This window comes from Cebus imitator, unplaced genomic scaffold (genome assembly GCF_001604975.1).
Source record: "Cebus imitator isolate Cc_AM_T3 unplaced genomic scaffold, Cebus_imitator-1.0 Scaffold850, whole genome shotgun sequence".
In the NCBI taxonomy this organism is placed as follows: Eukaryota; Metazoa; Chordata; class Mammalia; order Primates; family Cebidae; genus Cebus; species Cebus imitator.
Window position 1 is genome coordinate 119,869 of NW_016108165.1, and position 16,058 is coordinate 135,926.

The following is a 16,058-nucleotide window of genomic DNA, read 5'->3' on the forward strand; positions in this document are numbered from 1 at the left end:
TTCCTCCGTGTTCCCAGAGATCACCTCCTGCTCTACATACCTATGGGCACAGTAGGTCACTGGACAACACGTGTCTTGCAATTTCACTTTCTAAAAAAAAAAGAATCTGCTTTTATTGTGGCTAAGTAAATTTGAGTTTCATCATGAACATTGTATTCTTTTCTAACTCATTTTTTCTCCCTAGACAGGACATTGAAGTATGATAGAATATCAGGAACAGATATTTCAGATTAAGATCAATTACCTTAAATCGGAGTTTGCCAACCTGAGCACTGTTAACATTTTGCGTCTGATGATTCTGTTGTAAAAAGTAATACCTCCCTGCTAAGTTGTGACAATTAAAAATGTCTTGGGATAGTGTCAGGAAGGGAGACAAAACTAGCTGATGCTGAGATTTTTCTCCTGAGCAGTGAATTGCCTCTAACCTTTCAGTGTTGCTAAAAAAGAACTCTGGGTGTGGAGTGTAGAAAGGCAAGATTAAATAGCCAGATTTCCCAAATTGCTTGGGGTAGGGGAAGTAACGCCAGAGGTGGGGAAGAGGAACTTTTGTAACATAGAGTCTTGCTTTTCTTTTTTTTCCTTTCATGTGAAGAAATATACATGAGCAAAACACATAATGGGTTTTCCTGCAAAAGTTGTCTTCCTTGCGAGGCCTTTTCTGCTTTATTTTCTTCTTTAGCACATGTCATCATCTCTGAATATTCTGTGTAACCGATGGGTATTGAGTAGCTATATCTGCCCTTTGTTGGATGAATACCTCTCAGGTATTCTAGCTCCTAGGAGCTTGGATGGCCCAAGTTGTGGAATCAGTTAGCTCTCACCCTTCTGAATGCAAAGGGAAAGGTCTTCTGTGGTTTACACTCCAATTGGGAGGACAGAATAAATGAGTCGTTATTTAATATCATGTTGGGGCAGTAAGTGCCTGAGCTAACGGTAAGGTGAAGTGGCAGAAGGGAATAGAGATTGGAGGAAGCGTCCTGTCCTGTCAAGGGTGGGCAGGGGCTCCTTGGTACGGTAACTTGGGAGCCCTGTAGTTATCATAGGCCGTCCCACCCCTGAACTGGCATCACTTCTCCTGTATTTTGTTGATGGAGTTAACTTGGATTCATATCTGTGTGTCCTCAGATACTCCTTAGTACCCTTGCACTGTACATTATGAGGGACATAGCACCTGCATTCTCTCCTTGAACTCGCACCAACTCCAAAGTCCATGCTTATAGTTTAACTTCGGGAGTCTGAGACTTACCTGTTCTTTAAGCTTAGACAGGTTTCTGAGCCATGTCACGTCAAATATTAACCACAGCATGGGGGTGAGCATTAGCGTTTGATTTAACGAGCGTTGTTACTTGCACAGCACCAGCTGTAGTTACGGCAGTGTGTGGACTCAGTGTCAAGTATGTGCAGCCCTGTGTTTCTTCTGTGTGAAACAGTGCTACTTAAGTTTCCTGTTCTGGTTGTTTTTCCCAGTGGAACAAAAGCCTTTGCATGTGTACTGAGGGCATTGGGTAGATAAAGGTCGTTGGAAAAAGATCTCTAGAGACTTGGTCTTTAGGTTGATGTATGTGTTCTCAGATGGATTCAGTGCCTGAGAAGCAAAGCACCTGTGTTAATATATGATTTTAAGAAGGTACCTGCCAGAAAATCCTGGCTCTTAGGCCTTCCTGTCTCCCTAGTTCTTGTCATTTGTGGTTAAACAGTGCTAATCTATTTCTAATACTTCAGAATACCCTTGTCTTTCTCAGTTTCTCTTGTTTTTTTCCCAAAGTGAAATAGGATACTGCCTGTGCAAAGAGAGGGAATTTGTAGGCACCTGGGGCCAGGGCTTGCTGGGCAGCTGTTTGGCATCCTCTCGCTTTCTTGGACTGGGCTTTCCAAGTCTCCACGTGGGAGCAGTTGGCAAAGAGCCTAACAGTAGGCTAAGCAAATGTTTGCTCTATGCTATGTTCACTGTCACTTAATCTAATTGTTTGGATTAGAAAGCCAACTTCAGTTGCCCCTGCTCTATTCACCCCTGCTGCCGCCCACCCCCGCCGTTTGTTTTTCATCTCTTTTTAAACTCCAACTTCCTTTGAGCAACTGCCTCTGCCCTTTGAACCCTGCTGCAGATGTTTCCTCCGAAGGGGCTTTCAGAGCAGCAGGCATTGCCACTCCAGCACTTTGTCTGATTAAAGGCCAGAGGCTGCAGAACAAAGGCCAGACATGCAGTCGTGGGTGGGTGTTTACTCCCTGGCTCCTCCTGAATCCAGCAGTCATCCTTAACAGTTCCACTTCCGCCCTGCCTTGTCACTGGTGGGGGGCTGGCTCGCCATAGCTCTGTGGCCTCCTGTATCTACTAGAGATGATGGTGGCTGCTTTGAGGGGATCATGTGGAGGTTGTGAGGTGACCTCTGAGAAATAGAATCTAATACCTTTGACCTTTATTGTTTGTTCAGCATTACTTAGGTATATGTCTGCATATCTTTTCTCCTATGATATGTCGGTAATTAGGAGACACGGGGGCTAGTTGAGAGAAGCTGACCCTCCTTTTCCGAGAGTCTCATGAAGACAGGGTGGCTCAGGGACAATTTCATGGTGGAGAAAACTGTGCTTTGCTTTTGGAAACCTTGCTATTGCAAGTGTGTACTTTAGTTAGCACGTTGGAAGTTTCCGTTTTTCTTAGTCATCATTTGCAACTTCTGCGTAAGCGTGATAGTGACTCTTAGTCATCGCAAAGAGGAATGTCTTCATGGATAAGCACATCTGAAAGACCAACCTTTGGGATAGCAACTCTTGAACTTTTCCGACTGGAATGTGTTCTGCCTCTGTGAAGCTTTGCTGAGTCTTTAATTTAAAGGCTGACATGTTAAAAAGCAATTACTGTAATAAAGCTGATTAAGAAGAATATGACATAAGGGTGCAAGTTTCTTTTCCTCTTCTAGGTGCACTATGAACATATGGTGATATTGCACATAGATTTCTCACTCATTTCAAAGATCATTTTGTATTCTAGGGACAAAGATTTTATAATCTATCATTCTTTAGAACATTCTGCAGGGACCACCAAGCCTGGAAACACAGAGGAATCATCATAAATGGTTCATTGATTGTACATTACAGCATATGATATATGATCTATATTTTCAGACTGTATGGTCACCTGTATATTACTATAGTCACCGACACACACAAATGATAGTTGCTGATAAACTCACAGAAGTCATTTCTGATTTTGGCTTTTCAGCTTTCTCAGCCCGGCAATTAGTAGTAATAAGAGATTTTGTAAGTTATAGTCAAGGAAAGTCCTTAGTTTTCTTTCATACCATACTTTGAGGCCACAAATTTGAGATTTGAGATTTGAGCTCATTGCTTTTTCATTCAGTCAGTGGTCCTTGAATTCCTCATTCTCTACATTCAGTCAATAATATATGTACACGGTAAAAACCAACAGTACAGATGGTTAATTTGAGCAAAGGAATTCTGGTTTTCCTCCAGTTTTCTTGAATCTAATTAGAGAGGTATTTGATTTTATGCCTTTTAAATAGATCTGTAGCATAGTTTCAATGACGTGGTCCCGGATCATGGGTGATGCATTGAGGAACTGTTTGGTCACCATGTATCATGGCCTCTTACTTTCCTATCCCAGAATATGAGTGGGAATCTTATTGTCTAAAATCTGATCATATATACTGCATATTTCTCAAAGGTCTGTTGTCTGTAACAATTTTCTGTACTAAGTTATGGCTCTTTTGTTACAGACAAGCATTGCTTGCCAGCCATTTTGCTAGTTATTTTGTGCAGTAAGTTAAACTCTTTCTACTAGGAGTTCAATAATAACACAATATGAAAACCATGAAATTGACATCAGTATGATATTTAACTGTCGTTCTATAATATTTGGTACATGTATAAATTCCTCTAGCTGGCCAGGCATGGTGGCTCACACCTGTAATCCCAGCACTTTGGGAGGCCAAGGTGGGCAGATCACCTGAGGTTGGGAATTTGAGACCAGCCAGACCAACATGGAGAAACCCCATCTCTACTAAAAATATAAAATTAGCCAGAAGTGGTGGTGCATGCCTATAATCCCAGCTACTCATGAGGCTGAGGCAGGAGAATCACTTGAACCTGGGAGGCGGAGATTGCAGTGAGCTGAGATCATGCCGTTGCACTCCAGCCTGGGCAACAAGAGCAAAACTCTGTCTCAAAAAAAAAAAAAAAAAGAATTCCCCCAGCCACCACCACAATGAAGATTCAGAACTGCTCCATCACCACAAAGCCCCCTCCTGCTGTCACTTTATAGTCACACTTGTCCTCCTCCCCACCCCATCCCCGCAACCCCTGGCAGCCACTACTCTGTTCACTGTCTCTATTATTTTGTCATTTCAGGAATGTTATATAAGTGGAATCATATAGTGTGTGATGTTTTGAGATAGATTAGCTTTCTTTCATTCAGGATAATGCCTTTGAGATGGATCCCAAGTTGTTTAGTATCAATAGTGTTTTTCGTTTTAATTGCTTAGAAGTGTTTAACTGTTCACCTATATTTAGGTTCTTTATAGGTTTTGGCTGTTATGAATAAAGCTGTTATGAGCATTTATGTATAGGCTTTTGAGTGAACATAAATTTCTTTTTTTTTTTTTTTTTTTCTGAGACGAGTGTCAATCTGTCGCCCAGGCTGGAGTGCAATGGTGTGATCTCGGCTCACTGCAGCCTCCGCCTCCCGGGCTCAAGTGATTCTCCTGCCTCAGCCTCCCGAGTACTTAGGACTACAAATGCCCACCACTACGCCTGGCTAATTTTCGTATTTTTAGTAGAGACAGGGTTTCACTATATTGGCCAAGCTTGTCTCGAACTCCTGACCTTGTGATCCCCCTGCCTCGGCCTCCCAAACTGCTGGGATTACAGGCGTGAGCCACTGCACCTGGCCTGAGTGAACATAAATTTCCATTTCTATAGGTGAATACCCAGGAGTGGAATTCCTAGGTTGTATGGTAGTTGTGTGTTTGATTTTTTAATAAAGTGTTCAACTATTTTCTAAGGAAGCCATATCATTTACATTTCCACTAGCAATGTATGAGACACCCAATTTCCCCTCACTTCACCAGTTGTGAGTATTGTCACTATTTTTTATTTCAGCTATTCTGATAGATATGTAGTGATATATCATTGTTGTTTTAATTTTCATTTCTCCCTGATGTCTAATAATGTTGAACATCTTTTTTTTTAATTGTACTTTAGGTTCTGGGGTACATGTGCAGATCATGCAGGATTGTTGCATAGGTACATACATGGCAAGGTGGTTTGCTGCCTTCCTTCCCCCATCACCTATATCTGGTATTTCTCCCCACGTTATCCCTCCCCACCTTCCCCACCCCCACTGTCCCTCCCCACCTCCTACTGTTCCTCCCCTAGTCCCCCCCAAATGACCGCAATGTGTGATGCTCCCCTCCCTGTGTCCACATGTTCCAATTGTTTAACACCTGCCTATGAGTGATACCATGCGGTGTTTGATTTTCTGTTCTTGTGTCAGTTTGCTGAGAATGATGGTTGAACATCTTTTTACATCCTCATTTGCCATCTTTATATATCCTCTTTGGTGAAATATCTGTTCATGTTTTTTGTCCATTTTCTAATTAAATTGTTTGTTTTTACTGTTGAGTATTGAGCACTCTCTTTTTATATTTTACATACCAGTCTTTTATTGGATATGTGTTTGTAAATGTTTTCTCCCAGTCTGTAGCTTGTATTTTCATCGTCTTCACATGGGTTTTCACAGAACAAGAGTTTTTCATTTTGATGAGGTTTAATTTACTAATTTTTCCTTTTATGGATCCTGCTTTTGGTGTCATGTATAAGAACTTTTTGCGTAGCTCTAGATCCTGACAAGTTTCTTCTATTTTTTTCAAACATGTTTTCTAGTTTTACACTTTACATGTAAGTCCATATCCATTTTAGAAGGTAAGGTTCAGGTCAGAATTTCCCTTTTTGCTGATGAGTTTCCAATTACTGCAACCCCACTGAGTTGCTTTTGCATCTTTGTTAAAAATCAACTGGGGATATCTCTGTGGATCTGTTCTGGGTTCTCTATCCTTTTCCATTGATTTGTGTGTCTATACCACATAGTCTGTACTGAAACTATACTACAGTAAGTTTTGAAACTGTGCAGACTGTCGTCTTCTCCAAATTTATTTTAGTTTTTCATGGGCCTGTGCCTTTCCATCATGTATATGATTTTTTTTTTTTTTTTTTTTTTGAGGTGAAGTCTCACTCTGTCGCCCAGGCTGGAGTGCAGTGGTGCGATCTCGGCTCACTGCAAGCACCACCTCCCAGCTTCAAGCCATTCTCTTGCCTCAGCCTCCCGAGTAGCTGGGACTACAGGCACATGCTACCACGCCCAGCTAATTTTTTGTATTTTTAATAGAGACAGGGTTTCACCGTGTTACCCAGCATGGTCTCAATATCCTGACCTCGTGATCCGCCCACCTTGGCCTCCCAAAGTGCTGGGATTACAGACGTGAGCCACCGCGCCCAGCCTGTGTATGATTTTTAAAAGGTCAAGTCATCTAGAGGTGCTTTTAGTGTAACCTACATGGACCAAGTGAGTGAAAGCACTTGCGTGTAAGAAAGGTAATGCCCCAGGTACAGGGTGATCAGTAGCCAACACTGGCTTCTGGGTGAGGCAGCAGTAGGGAATGTGAGAGCTGGGGCCACCTGGAGAGATACTTTAGAAAGAAATTGGAGTCCCCTGATTTTTAATAAACAAAACAGAGACATGTGGTCGAAATAAAATAGTTTGCAACTTCCGCTTTGGTGGTTACCCTTGGAGCTTTTTCTTTTTCTTTTCTTTTTCTAGAGATAGGGTCTGGCTCTGTTTCCCAGGCTCCAGTGCAGTAGTGCTATCATAGCTCACTGCAGCCTTGACCTCCTGGGCTCAAACGATCCTCTTGCCTCAGCCTCATGAGCAGCTAGGACTACAGGCACATGCCAACACACCTGGCTTGGAACTTTATGCAGTCATTCCTTCATTTATGCAAATCGTACCTCTTGACTCCCCACTTTGTAATGGTCCATTTTTCTTCCCTTTTTACCTGCCAGCTTCCTATCATGTAGATGTGTACCTTAATATTGTCAGGGTGCTGACATTTACAGTCTGTTACTTAATTGTTTCATGATTTGTTTCTAAGTGAGTTCTAAAAAGTGAAAATCAATAAGTGGTTTTAGTATTATTATAACTGGTTGCTAACCCAGCATCCCACTTCTCCCTTACAGATCCCTGATCTTGTTTGAGATGTCAAGAGGCTTAACTAAATTATTATCTTCCCAGCCTCTTTTTTAGCTTGGGACGGCTATGTTCCACAGTTCTGGCCAATGAGACAAGAACCACAAGCGTCACTTATTTTGGGGGTTTCTGAGCCCTGAATCTGTTGTTTTCTGCAGAGGGCCACAATTATCTCCTTGGCTGCTGCCTCCTGTGTGCACATTCTAGGTTCTAGCTGTCTCAACTCTCCTTGGTCAATGATCATTCCTCCATCTGCTTTCCATCTTCTAGAAAGTTATTGAAATCCCGGCCAGGCACGGTGGCTCATGCCTGTCATCCCAGCACTTTGGGAGGCCGAGACACGCAGATCACCTGAGGTCGGGAGTTCGTGACCAGCCTAGCCAACATGGTGGAAACCCCCATCTCTACTAAAAATACAGAAATTAGCCAGGCATAGTGGTACGGCTACTCCAGAGGCCAAGGCAGGAGAATTGTTTGAACCTGGCAGGCAGAGGTTTCAGTGAGCTGAGACCATGCCACTGCACTCCAGCCTGGGTGACGGAGTGAGACTTTCTCAAAAAATAAAAGAAAAGAAAAAGAAAAGAAATCCTTCAACCCTGATGACATTTTATGGGCTTCTATTTTTCTCCTCCTCTTTACTCTCACTTAAGCAGGGTCAAGGTTGAGGCAGGAGAACATCCACACAAGTACTTAAACCCAAGTCACAATTACTTAGGAAAATTCTTTTACTAATTCCTTTTATTAAAGTAACGCAAGCATATAATACATAATTTGAAAGGTATAACTTGATATGCAGTGAAAATAATTTTCTTCTCACCCCGTCTTATAACCTCCCAGCTCCTCTCTCTAGAAGCAACCACTGTTTCTTATGCCTCCTCCCAGACATAGTTTATGGATTTTCATTTATTTTATTTTATTTATTTATTTTTTTGAGACAGGGTCTCGCTGTCACCCAGGCTGGAGTCCCATGGCGCAATCATAGCTCACTGCAGCCTGGACCTCCTAGGCACAAGCAATCCTCCTGCCTCAGCTTCCCAAGTAGCTAGGACTACAGGTGCATGCCACCATGCCCGGCTATTTTTTTTATATTTTATAGAGACAGGGTTTTACTATGTCGCTTAGCCATGTCTCGAACTCCTGGACTCAATTGATCCTCCCACCTTACCCTCCCAAAGTGCTGGGATTACAGGTATGAGCCACTGCGCCTGGCTACTTTATGGATTTTTAAGCAAATATGAATATAATCATTCTTTCACCGTTTATGATTAAGCTAGTATACCCTTCATCACATTATTATTATTTTTTTGCTTAACAACAAATCTTCAAGATTACCCTCAGAACCTTCTTTGCATGCCTAAGTGGTATATCCCACGTATCATAAGTCAATTTTTTAAATATAAGCCTATCTTAGACAATTTTGTTAAAACGGCAATGCCATATGACTTGGTGTCATGTGAGTTTTTTTGACGTTCTTGTTGCTAGACAAGGCAGTTTCCCTTTCTCAATACTTCCCTCATTTGAGGTCACCTGATAACAAACACTACTTCAAGCCTCACCATCTTTTTTTTTTTTTTCTGAGACAGGGTCTTCCTCTGTTGCCCAGGTTGGAGTGTAGTGGTGCCATCATGACTCACTGCAGCCTCCAACTCCTGAGCTCAGGCAGTCCTCCTGCCTCAGCCTCCTGAGTAGCTGGGAACACAGGCATGCACCACCACACTTAGCTAATTGTAAAATCTCTTACAGAGGCAGGAGTTTCACCATGTTGCCCAGGCTGGTCTCAAACTCCTGTGCTTAAGCGATCTTCCCACCTTGGCCTCCCCAATTGCTAGGATTTCTTATGCCTCCTCCCAGACATAGTTTATGGATTTTCATTTATTTTATTTTATTTTATTTTATTTTTTGAGACAGGGTCTCATTGTCACCCAGGCTGGAGTCCCATGGCACAATCACAGCTCGCTGCAGCCTGGACCTCCTGGGCACAAGCAATCCTCCTGCCTCAGCTTCCCAAGTAGCTAGGACTACAGGTGCATGCCACCATGCCCGGCTATTTGAGCCTGGGCCCAGGTGAGCCACTGCACCTGGCCTAAACCTCACCATCTTTTCAGAGTTTCTACTCAAAATCAGAGTCCCTTAGAAACGATATAAGCCTCTACTTCAGAATTCCTTGTCTCTCATCCTTGAGTCCTTTTCTAGGCCTTGGGTAGGCCAGTGGACACTGCTCAAGAATACATGTATTCCCATCCAGAGACACTTCTGCTTCCCCACACAGTGAATGGCACACTCCTCACAGCTCTGCCTTTTGGGAAGTTCTTCCCTCCTTACTGTCTTTGAGGGTCACCTCTGGCTGTGGCTGGAATGCAGCTGCCCTCTATTTTCAGCCGGCCCTTACATAAGCCCACTTCAGGTAGCTTTATTATTTTTTATTTAATATCTGGGGTGGGCAGGGAGTATTTTCAGAGGTTTCCAGAGGTTTTCCCCATTGTGATTGCTCTTACCCAGGCCCTGGGCTTCTTTGACATTAACAGATCAGTAAGATGAAGAAAAACCAGCAAAGGAAACTGAGAAGGAGCATTTTAAGGAGAAGAAAGTGATCACCTGTGGTGGTGTAGCAGTAGCCATTCATCCCCATTGATGTGGGGTATCAAGTGTTGATGGACTTTTGGGGTATTTACAGGTTCGGGCTTTTAAGAATAGTGTTGTTCTGGGAAGGGCACACCACTGCTTTCCTGGAATTCCTGCCAAAAAATGCAAAATCCCAATCTTATCTTGAAAAAAACATCAGATAAACCCAAACTGAGAGACAGCTACAACAACATCAGGTGTGTATTCTTCGAAGAAACGCTGGGGAACTTTTCCAAATTAAGGAAGACTAAGGAAATATGAAAAATGCATGATTGGATTCTGGGACCAAAAAGTCCTAGATTGGATTCTGGTCTGGGGAAGAAATATATAGCTATAAAGGACATTCTTGAAATGGTTGGCAAAATTTAAATATGAACTGAGGACCAGATGACAATGTTGTGTTAATGTTTGATTTTCAGTTTTGAAAATACTCGTTCCTAACATATAGAGACATTTATGAGTAAAGGAGAATAACGTCTTCAGACTACTCTGAATGGTTCAAAAATTAAATTTTATAATATTTTTAAAAGGGTACTGGCTGCTCTTAGAATGGCAGGGTTGTGAGTATCAGAGTCCAGTTCCCCACTCTATAGCTTGCCATTTTTTCTTTTTTGAGATGGAGTCTTGCTCTGTAGCCCAGACTGGAGTGCAGTGGCGTGATCTCGGCTCACTGCAATCTCTGCATCCCAGGTCCCAGTTCAAGTAATTCTCCTACCTCAGCGTCCCAAGTAGCTGGGATTACAGGCACAAGCCACCATGCCCAGCTAATTTTTATATTTTTTAGTAGAGATGGGGTTTCACCACGTTGGCCAGTCTGGTCTTGAACTCCTGACCTCCCAAAGTGCTGGGATTGCGGACGTGAGCCACCGAGCCTGGCCTATGGCTTGGCTTTTCACTCAATATGATTTCTTTCCAATATCTTCTTTGAAAAATTTCAAACTTACCAAAAAGATGAAAGAATTTTATAGCAACATCTCCTAGATTCTACAATTAACATGTCACTATGTTTGCTGTATCACATTTCTAACCAAAAACTGACCATCTATCCACCTTTTTTTCTGGTATTTCAAAATAAGTTTCAGATATTAGAGCACTTTGTCCCTGAAAGCTTTAGCATGCATATCGTTGGCTAGGTTCAATATTTCTTTATGGTTCTTTTCATCCTGTTATTAAATTGTAAGACTTCTTTATATGTTCTGGATACAAATCCTTTGTCAGATATAAATATTATAAATTTTTCTTCTCAGTCTGTGTCATACCTGTCTAGTTTCTTATGTATCTTTTGATGAGAAGGTTTTAGTTTGATCAAGTCAATCGTTGGCTTATCTCAGTGGAGTTTTTTGATGAATACACTTCTTACTTTTAAAGTGTTTGTCTTTTTAGTTTTCATTTTATACTTGGGACCTTTTATGACGTATATAAGCACCATTTATTACACAGACCATTTTTCCCCGCTGCACTACAGTGTCACCTGACTATAAATGTGTGGGTTACATTGGTCTTTTGTCTTTCTTCTTATCACAGTACCTTAAATTACTTTAGATTTATAATAAGAGTTCTTGCTGCCTCATAGAGTAACTTACTTAGCTTTGCTGTCTTTGAGATTAGGGGAAGGAGTCACAGTGGCAATGTGTTATTATGATCACCGTGGTTCAGGGCCCAGTCCTAAGCACCTAATTCTACAGGTAGAAGTGCTTCTTTGTAGCCTAAGAAATGATCCGTGAGAAACTGATGCTAACCTGAATTACCTTTACTGCTGTGTGACTGAGAACATCAGGTTGTTCAAGGAAATAAAGAACAGAAGGGAAAATGCAGAATCTCTTGGAGCCTGAGGAACTGCAGGATTCAGAGTCTTTCTAATTTTGTTATATATTATGTAATACCCCAAACAGTATCCAGGGAAGCACCATGTAAATCAAGGCACATTAATATCTCTGCAGCAACCTAGATACACATGTCTGTTTTGTTTCTTTTTAGAGAGATAGGGTCTCCCTCTGTTGCCCTGGGACTACAGGTGCACGCCACCACACTTGGCTAACATCTCTATTAAATAGGAGAAATAAAACTTACAAACAGCTTCATGTCAGTTCAAATGAGAATGTGGCCTAACTTATGAAATAAGTTTTCAAAACCTCTTGAATGTTAGAATTGCAGATTATGGACTGACTGTGGGCCTTGTTCCTGATTTCATACATTGCTCTGTTGTTTTGACTTGACAGGCTGTATCGCATCCATTGAATACTGTGACTGAGGACATGTACACCAACGGGTCTCCTGCCCCAGGTAGCCCTGCCCAGGTCAAGGGGCAGGAGGTACGGAAAGTGCGACTCATACAGTTTGAGAAGGTCACAGAAGAGCCCATGGTAATCACTCATCATATTGTCGCCACCACTTATTCTCTGCCGCATGAGTCCCTGGGCCAGAAGAGTCAATGCAGAAGGCTGCTCATGGAGTTACAGAATTGGCCAACTCCAGTACTGTCTCTTCATCCCCATCTCAAGTCCCTCCTCAAAGCAGGCATTGTGCCTGTTCTAGTTGAGGACTATCCTGGGTATAAATGGAAAATACTTTTCCTGAGAAATTGCCATAAGTTCTTTCTAAAATAACCTCAGAAAAGGCTTAAAATAAAGCTTATCGTGCCATTACCTTTATTTCAGGGAATCACTCTAAAGCTGAATGAAAAGCAGTCCTGTACAGTGGCCAGAATTCTTCATGGCGGCATGATCCATAGGCAAGGTACTCTGTGGGATCTCTGGCGGGGTGTTATTCAGGGATTAATCATTTACTCCCTGTTCAGTGGTGTGGGGCATGAAGTTTATAATCCTCCAAACTGGTAGCATTTTTGTGAGTATGCCAAGAGACTTTTTGTGGCTCAATAACAGGCTCTGTGGAATCACTACATGATAAGATCTCTGTGTGAATTGCCCAGTGCCACCATCTCTCTCGATCTCTGAGTCTTCTTTCACACCCATTTATAGCAATATTTTTCTAGTAAGTTAATATTTGAGCAATTGCCATTGCATTACACTTGGAAAGTACAGCAATACCATTTGGTAGCATTTTGGGGTTTGAGCTAAACGACAGAGCAACACGGAGCTTGCTGGTAACTGAGTACTGAGCTCTTGCTTTATTATTCTTTGTAGTATCTGTGTCGTGGTCTGGAGTCAGTAGCCACGCTAGTTCCAGGAATTTGAGGACAAGGTGTTTTATTGTGCTGTTGGACTACTGAGGCCAAGGAGGATGAGACCATCTTGAGCCGTCAAGTGCTTGCCTTGATGCAGCAGCCCCTGGGGGATTCAAAAGGGCATTCCCATCTCTCATGGTGGAATGTTTTCAATCCTGAGGATTTTACACAAACTGTTTTATAACATGCTCTAAATCCTGGTTTCTCTTCTGTGGTATCTTAAGTTACATTGACAGCTCCTGTTTGAAAACTTTTGTTCTTTTGTGGATTGATTTTTCATTTCATGGCAGGCTCCCTTCACGTGGGGGATGAGATCCTAGAAATCAATGGCACAAATGTAACTAATCATTCAGTGGATCAGCTGCAGAAGGCTATGGTGGGTATTTTCTATGCTAGATGAAGAACTTCCATTGTCTCCATGAGTGTTAAGCCGCATTGCTATCATTGACTTCATCTTTCTGTCAAAGTATTTGTACCTTATTGAGGGGGCTCTTTTCCCTTCTTGCCTTTATTCTGTGTAAGAATGATAATTTTCTGCCTCTATTTAGTAAAATTCTGAAGCAGAACAAATAACCTGGAGCATCAATCCAATATTCCATGAAGTAATGCTAAATAAAGTAAAGCAAGTTATAATGCATATAGTAGAATCCGATTTTTGTTTAAAAAATATATATGTATGTATAATGTATATAAATATTTGTAATGCTTTTATTGGTATGGCGAAAGGCATGGATATATATGCGCCACAGTTCATTTTTAGGAACTTCTTGGAGACTTTTTGGAGTCAAGAGTGGGGAGAAAAGTCTTTTTTTTTTTTTTTTTTTTTTTTTTTTTTTTCTTTTCCCTTTTTTTTTTTTTTTTTTTTTTTGAGAAGGAGTCTTGCTCTGTCACCCAGGCTGGAGTGCAATGATGCAATCTCAGCTCACTGCAACCTCTGCCTCCTGGAATCAAGTGATTGTCCTGCCTCAACCTCCCAATTTAGCTAGGATTACAGGTACCCACCATCACACCTGGCTAATTTTTGTATTTTTAGTAGAGACGTGGTTTCACCCTGACCTCAGGTGATCTGCCCATCTCAGCCCCCAAAAGAGCTGAGATTACAACAGGCGTGAGCCACCACGCTCGGCTCAGAAAAGCCTTACTTAGCTTTTCTTTGTTACTCTTTGTATGTCTTCATATTGTTATGCTGGTCTATGGGGCACATGACACTTTTGTATTAAAGGAGGAATTGTCCTACAAAATCTCAAAATGTAAAGATGGTTGTTGGAGAAAAAATCCTGGGACTTTGAGGGGGAAAATGACTTTATGAAACCTCAAATTATTAAACTTAGTTTTCTGTACAATTTTATGACTTTTTGTTTAATAGAAAGAAACCAAAGGAATGATCTCATTAAAAGTAATTTCCAGCCAGCAAAGCCGTCTTCCTGCACTACAGGTGGGTGACACCATTTTCTCTGTTGTCATGATGGCAGAAGTTGGCCCATGTTGTCTTGTATTCTTTAAGATTTGATTATAAGGGATGCAAGTCTAACTTTAAGTTCTAAATATCTCAGGGTTCCATTATAGCCTGCCTGGTATAAATACAGGAGCCCATTCCCCCTTCCTCAAGGGAGAACAGTGAAGACAGTAGCAGAGAATGAATGAGTCTTTGCTGCTAGTGGTCAGATAGGAAGGAAGAGAGTAATCTTATTCTACAGATGGTAAGGAATCAATACAACTCCAAGAGGAAAAGGGGTAAAGGGAATGAAGAGCTCATTCACAGGAGGAAAACTACAAATGAGCATTGAGCATATGAAAAACTATTTTATCTTAACCATCATCAGAGAAATGCAAATTAAAATATGCATGAGACACCAATTTTCACCAAGCAAATTGGCAAATAATTTTTAAAATAGTAACAATAAAGCCCCATGATTGACAGCGGCAAAGTAAAGAAAGAAAGAAAAGATAGACTCTGGTGAGCACTTATTCAGAATTTATTGAGGGTCTACCAGGTACAAAGCACTGTGCTAGAACATGAAGATGATATAAAGAGTACTGGTTCCCAGTTCACACACAGCTCATCAGCCAGTAGAGGACAGGGCCATGGCAAGTGTATAATTTTCTTAAGTCAACTTTTAAATTGAAGTTTTGGCGTATGTGGGCATATATTCAACAAAGGGCATAAATCACAATGATAAAACTGGATGAATTTTCACAAACTGAATACACCCATGCAACCAGCAACCAGATCCAGAGACAGAACCCCCATGCATGTCTCCTGAAGGCCCACGATAACCCTGACTTCTAATGGCAGGGATGAGTTTTGCCCCTTTTTGAAATGTATTAACATTGAATTATACAGTATGAATTCTTTGGTGTCTCATTTTATTCACTCAGGATTATGTTTATGGGAATCATCTATATTGCTTCATTCTCATTCATTCATTGTATGAGCATGCTACAATTTATTCTGTCAGCTTTTTTGGTCTTACATAGTGCTGCCATTAACCAAACAGGAACTAGTTGAGCAATAGGAGAAGATTTACTGCCTGAAGACCAATAAATTCACCACATTAATAGAAAAATGGAAAAAAATCATATGATTTTTGTTCATGTGTTTGGTGCATACATCTATGCCTTTCTTTTGAGAGTAGAATTGCCCGGTTGTAGGATATGTATGTCTTCATCTTTAGGTGATATTGCCAAATAGTATTCCAAAGTAGCTGAACCATGTTACATCCCCAACTGCACAGTATGACTGTTCTAGTTGTTCTGTATTCTCACTGATATTTAGCATTGTCTAATTTGTTTTTTGGTTTTTGTGTTTCTGCACTTTGGCCATTCTGATGGTGGCATCACATTGTGATTCTAATTTATGTTTCTCTAATGACATATGAAGGTAAACTACTTTTTATATGTTTTTCCACTTAGATATCTTCTTTTGTAAGGTACTAATTCAAAGCGTTTCTCACTGATTTGTAGGAGTTCTTCATATATTCTGGATAAGAGTCT

The 16,058-nt window shown here is 41.3% G+C and overlaps 1 protein-coding gene across 1 annotated transcript in view; it reads left to right on the forward strand.

Annotated features, from left to right (window-relative positions):
- Window positions 1-16,058, forward strand: part of MPP1 (membrane palmitoylated protein 1) — a 30,728-nt gene that overhangs the window by 4,591 nt on the left and 10,079 nt on the right. Inside the window, exons 2-5 of the mRNA XM_017520547.2 lie at window positions 12,100-12,243; window positions 12,538-12,616; window positions 13,355-13,440; window positions 14,431-14,499. Of these exons, the coding sequence (XP_017376036.1) occupies window positions 12,100-12,243; window positions 12,538-12,616; window positions 13,355-13,440; window positions 14,431-14,499 (378 nt within the window). The remainder of the gene's footprint in view (window positions 1-12,099; window positions 12,244-12,537; window positions 12,617-13,354; window positions 13,441-14,430; window positions 14,500-16,058) is intronic.